At 42.4% G+C, this 6,000-nt stretch overlaps 1 protein-coding gene across 3 annotated transcripts in view; it reads right to left on the reverse strand.

The window, feature by feature from the left end:
* Positions 1 to 5,273, reverse strand: part of PTPRQ (protein tyrosine phosphatase receptor type Q) — a 106,531-nt gene extending 101,258 nt beyond the window's left edge. For all 3 annotated transcript variants that reach the window (XM_081211176.1, XM_081211175.1, XM_081211174.1), the window contains exons 1-6: positions 5,249 to 5,273; positions 4,503 to 4,603; positions 3,492 to 3,629; positions 2,439 to 2,574; positions 1,900 to 2,151; positions 826 to 1,043 (exon numbers count right to left, since the gene is read on the reverse strand). In XM_081211176.1, the coding sequence (XP_081067302.1) occupies positions 826 to 1,043; positions 1,900 to 2,151; positions 2,439 to 2,574; positions 3,492 to 3,629; positions 4,503 to 4,550 (792 nt within the window). In that variant the 5' untranslated portion in view covers positions 4,551 to 4,603; positions 5,249 to 5,273. The remainder of the gene's footprint in view (positions 1 to 825; positions 1,044 to 1,899; positions 2,152 to 2,438; positions 2,575 to 3,491; positions 3,630 to 4,502; positions 4,604 to 5,248) is intronic.
* Between the last annotated feature and the right edge of the window lie 727 nt (positions 5,274 to 6,000).

Consider the following 6,000-nt stretch of genomic DNA (forward strand, 5'->3'; position numbering starts at 1 on the left):
ATTCCTTCTTGTTTTAGATAACTGCATTCCACAATACACCTGATATACTTCAAACAAGTGTCATGCCTTGTTCCTTTTGAGCAAGTTCATTAGGCAGGCTGTCAAAACATGTTTCTTTTTAGGCAGGCATTTGACCTTCTAGTATACTGGGAACTGTTGGGTTTTTTCCTCCTACTATATGAGATCAGTTGTTGAATTCATGCTATTTTTTATTCTTGTCCTCCACTTGAGAGATTCAAGTGAATTAAAAGTGCATTGTAACTTAATTAATTAAAATAAAGCTGCCATTCCATCCTTGGAAGCAGTGCTTGATTGTATAATTCTCCCCTCAAAAACCACAGATACTTTCCTTGCTATGTCAGGGCAATTTGAGTCAAGGTGGCACTGTGGTCTAAACCACTGAGCCTCTTGGGCTTGCCGATCAGAAGGTCGGCGGTTTGAATCCCCGCGACGGGGTGAGCTCCCATTGTTTCCAACCTAGCAGTTCGAAAGCACTTCAAAGTGCAAGTAGATAGATAGGCACCGCTCTGGCGGGAAGGTAAACGGCATTTCCGTGTGCTGCTCTGGTTCGCCAGAAGTGATTTAGTCATGCTGGCCACATGACCTGGAAGCTGTATGTGGACAAACACCAGCTCCCTCGGCCAGTAAAATGAGATGGGCGCCGCAACCCCAGAGTCGTCAGCGACTTGACTTCATGGTCAGGGGTCCCTTTACCTTTTTAAGTTCTACCAACTGCAAGGGCTCCAATTAGGAATGCATGTAAAAAGTACAAATGACTGAGCAGGGCTGAATCTAACATACTAACCTCAAATATAGCATACTGACCTTAATGTCATTGAGACCTGTCCATAGCATGATTACGTGACTGAATGACCGCAGATAAGAAGTAAGAAATGCATGTTCTTCTTTATTCTTTATATCAACAAGACGTGCCCCACTTGAAAATAATTCACAGCTCTGTTGTGCCACACTCCAAGGCTTGCTTTCTTTACTTACTTTATAGCAGCCATGCTTGAAAGCTGTCCAACCATCTGAACACAAACCTAAAATGGACATATAATTCCAGTATTCCAAAATCATTTCTCAACACACATGCACACATGACTAAATAAATCTATTTTCCTATATGATGACGGTTAAATTAAGCATACCTACCACACCCACTATTTTTTCTAAAACAAATTAAATCATCATAGTTTTATACAAGTCTCATAAAGGATGCTCTTAAAAGTCTACTTGAGCTGTACTGGAATAACAATGCCTATATTCACACCACAGTTTGTAGACTGACACCATGAATAGCACCATGTCTGTTAATGGGCATATTTATACTGTATTGTATTAGTAAAACATTAGGTTAACTTAAGGAAGTTCAGGGGGGAAAGTTTCCCATTACCTCCTTCCACTTTCAGCCAACTAAGGCCTCTCTGGAGCAACGTGGGATAGGCTGTGGTGGGAGGGTGGGGAAGATGTCAAGGACCAGAACCAGGTGATGGAAGTGTGGATTGTCACTAGATGAACCTATGGGGCACTGCCATCTTCTAACTCCAGTGACTCATGGGTTCATAAACATGCAGTGACATCAACCTGGTTTCACTCATACTTTAATTGGTTAGATCCAGTGATATTTTTCTATAAAAAGAGGTGCCAGAACTCACAATGATCACCACCCTTATTCCCTTAGAATGACAATGGCACCCACCTGAAAGGTGCCAGAACTGAGTTCCGGCTGGAAAAAAAGCCCTGGTTATACCTGTATTCTACTCCTTTGTAGAAATTACAAATGGCCTACATGGAGCTACCAGACACTCTCCCATCCAGGCATTGGTCCTTTCTAAATTCAGTATATTAGATGCTTTTAGACCAGGAATAGCAAAATACAAAATTTGAAGTACACACCTGTTTCAATGTGAACATCCAGCATCTGAGACACATTAACAAAATCCAAGTGAAGCTGTTTAAATTTAAAACTAAAAGTGTACAAAGTTGCAGGTCTCAGATCTGTCCATTCATAGAAGACCTCATTATGCTTAAACATCCGAGAAATGTTATTACATGAAATTTCAACAGAAAAATCGTTAGCTAGAATATTCCAGCTAAACAATGCACTAGTACTTGTCACGTGTGTTTTGACAATGTCTGAAATTCCACCTGCAAACCAAATTAGAAAATTTCATCAGATTAATAGGGGGAAAATATTCACACAATTAAAAAAAATAAAATTTCCAAAGTGTGTGTTTCTGTTCAATATCAACTTGGCTATTATAAAATATTAAATGTAATCATAAACCTTTTCCATCTTAGTCTGTGATTATGTTAAAAGTAAGTCCTACATTGTTGTACAGGCCCCTCCCAGTTTCAATTATATGCGATTTCACCAAAGTGTGTGGTGTCTCGGAATGTAACCCCCACACAAACGGGGGGCTGCCTGTACTTACGTGTCTTGAATGATTTTGCATGTAGAATTTTCCCATTCTTCAGTGACTGCACCATCACATCATATTTCTTCCCTTCCTCAAGCAGAATTGTAACATTTTGTGCTTTTAGTTGAGTTGTGGAAACACTTTCCACATTCTGCAATTTAAAAGAGTGCTATTTTATTTTAAGAATTAATATTGCACTGTATCTGAGGCAGTAGTTCTAAAAACAGTATTAATTAAAGAGCATATCATCCTCCCCTCCCTCAAGTTCCATCTTCCATGAGAAAAAGGTCGTTTTCTATTGCAGCTCTCAAATTCTGGCATGCCTTTCCATGCATATATGCCTCCCACCCTGGAATCTTTCTGCAACCATGTTTCCTCCCTCTTGCCTGTATTATTACAGTGGTACCTCGGGTTAAGAACTTAATTTGTTCTGGAGGTCCATTCTTAACCTGAAACTATTCTCAACCTGAGGTACCACTTTAGCTAATGGGACCTTCCACTGCCAGCATGCGATTTCTGTTCTCATCCTGAGGTAAAGTTCTTAACCTGAGGTACTATTTCTGGGTCTGTAACCTGAAGCGTCCGTAACCTGAAGCATCTGTAACTCGAGGTACCACTGTACAGGATTTCTGTTTTGCTGACTGGTTTTTGTTTTTATTGTAGTTTCAATTTCTTTTATGGTTTTGTTGTTTATCACAAGCACCCAGGTTATAATCATTCAAATGGCGTTTCTGTTGGAATGGTCTATACCTAAAAGAGCTATAGAGAGTCCAGCAAGTGCAGCAACAGACTCATTTACTATTACATTCAGGAGAAATAAAGGTCAGACTGCCTAATACCATGTGGATTGGAAGGGTCCTTATAACATCTTCCCTTTTTAGACTTCCTTTTATCCAACCCATAGGATTACATAAATTTTATTTTCAAAGGTTAACCATTTTCTCTTAAACTTTCTGTAGACAACCAAAACACCCTTGCCAACATTATGTTTTAAGCAAACATGTTCAACCAAATCCTGAGATCAAATCAAATTAGTGTAACTGCTGAAAGTATGTGATTACGACCTACTTTTTGAGCCAAGTCATCAGTGAGGTGATATGTTACAACATAAAAATCTGGATTCCTCCCTTTAGGAAACTCTGACCACTCCAAGAAAACAGCTCTAGGTGGCTTCTTTACTTGACCACACTTCAGGCAACCAGATATCTGCAATGCAAAGATGCAGTATATGTCAAACGATAATCAACTGCATATTTGGGGGGGGGGGAAATATATTGTTGTTACATATCACTTAGCAGTCATCAAAGCTCATATTTACCTAACTTCATATTATGAAATTATCTAGAGTGCAACGCTCAGCTGCTTTAAACCGCCATCTTACCAAGAGGTTCTTCTTTGACTAGGAAAGTAAACTAAATTTCTGGGCATCTGCAAGGATCTTTGGGGATACACAACCTTCGAGCATTCATGAGTATTTAGTATAGACACTGGACACCCTGAAAATGGCACATTGCAGGACTTAGATCTGCATGCTCATGACATCATCCCAAAAGCAAGGAGATCTTACGTGAGGGCACTTGATGATCTTTTTGAGTTGCTTTAAAAGGATAAAGGTAAAGGTAAAGGGACCCCTGACCATTAGGTCCAGTCATGACCAACTCTGGGGTTACGGCGCTCATCTCGCTTTATTGGCTGAGGGAGCCGGCGTGCAGCTTCTGGGTCATGTGGCCAGTATGACTAAGCCACTTCTGGCGAACCAGAGCAGTGCACGGAAATGCCTTTTACCTTCCCGCCGGAGCGGTACCTATTTATCTACTTGCACTTTGACGTGCTTTCAAACTGCTAGGTTTGCCAAATGGTTTGCTGTGAAGCTTAGACGGGGATAATGCAGACAATGTCTGCATTCAGAAAATCTTTAAATTCTCCTTAGCTTTCCCTTTATGTGTGCAGTTTAACAAATCAAACCATAGTTTGTTGTAATTCACGAATTTGTTATTGTAATTGAAACATCAAAGAATAGCTCACTTTATGCAAACATGACAAATATTGCTAGATAAAACAGAGCTCACGATGTCTTACCTGAAATGCGCACTGTATAACAATCAGTAACCAAACCGCGTTGTCCATAGAGCGGGATTGCTTTGGCTCTCAGATTTTGGTTTGGGTCAGAATCCCAATAGCTAAATTATGGTTGCATAAACGTAGAAAAATAAGATAATTAATATAGCAGCACCCACTTGCTTTCATTTCTGTTGCATTGCTTTTTTTTTTCATCTACTGCATTGTTATTAGCTAAGCATAGGCGTAGCCAGGATTTGAGGGGAAGGCTTCTGTTAGGAGGGGCAGAACCTCAGATTTGTACTGATTTTGAGGGGAAGTTGCCTCCCCGCCCGCCCCTTGACTAAGCCCATGACAGTGGCGTAGCGTGGGTTGTCAGCACCCGGGGCAAGGCAAGTAATTTGCGCCCCCTAACCCGTGGATTTGCGCCCCCTAACCCTAACCCCCAGATGTTGCGCCCGGTGCGGCCGGCCCCCCCTGCACCCCCCACGCTACGCCACTGGCCCATGATGCTAAGCTTTCAGTTATACACACTTGCCAGCAAAAAGAAGCAATCTTTCTGCCTTACCGCGAGAAGTGGGATGTGTGTGTGTTTATAATAGTTTGTTGTCCAGTCCATTTAGTTCTCACATGCGCTTTTACGCACTAAGAGGGAAGTGGGGAAGGAAGCCCCCCAAACGCACGTGCGAAAGAAACCTCCCTCCCTTTCCTCCCCGACGCCCTTTTCAAATCTTCGCGCTCCCTCTCCCCAGCTGCGCAGAACCCACCTGCTGGCAAAGGGAAGGGAAGGCCGCCTTCGGCGAGCAGCCGCCGTCTTCTCCTGCGCGGCCAGCTCTTCCTTGGCGCGCGCGCTTTCAGGTCCCCTTGTCCAATTACTTCTGGCGACTCTCGCCTTTTTCCCTTCTTTAGGCTGCTGCGGGGGCTGCGTGGGAGGGGAGGTCTCCATGGAAACTTGAGGAGGGGAGGAAAGGAAGGCGAGGCAGCAGCAGGGGCTTTGACACCTTCGTTCTCAGGTCCATAGGGAACGTGCGCTCTCATCCCCCCCCCTTTAAAAAACTTTGCCTTAAGAATCCAATTTGAATCCTGAGCTCCAAAATGCATTTGGAAATAGACAGACCTGGATAGCTATAAACGCTCAGCTTATTTTTAAAGAAGGGGGATTCTGTTTGGGGGAGATGGGGGGGTTAGGATTCGGTTGTGGGTTTTTAAAAAAAATTCAGGAGATTTGCATTAATAACAATGCAGACGACCCAGCAAAGCCTTAAGACTGGAGGACCCACAAGGCACACAATGGCTCAAGGGTCATGAAGAAAACGAAATGGAAGCTTGAAATCCATTTCTCTTCAGAGGAGGAATACCTGAAGGGCAGGGAGAGGAGGGTTGGATTTGCATGACTTCTGTAAAAAAAACAAAATAAAATACCCCCCCCAAAAAAAAATTTAATCAAACTGACCAATTATAGAGTTTCATTCACCAGATGCCTAAAGCTCCAGATCACCCCATAAGAAAATTGTTTCCA

Source organism: Podarcis bocagei (genome assembly GCF_964188305.1).
Source record: "Podarcis bocagei genome assembly, chromosome: 10".
In the NCBI taxonomy this organism is placed as follows: domain Eukaryota; kingdom Metazoa; phylum Chordata; class Lepidosauria; order Squamata; family Lacertidae; genus Podarcis; species Podarcis bocagei.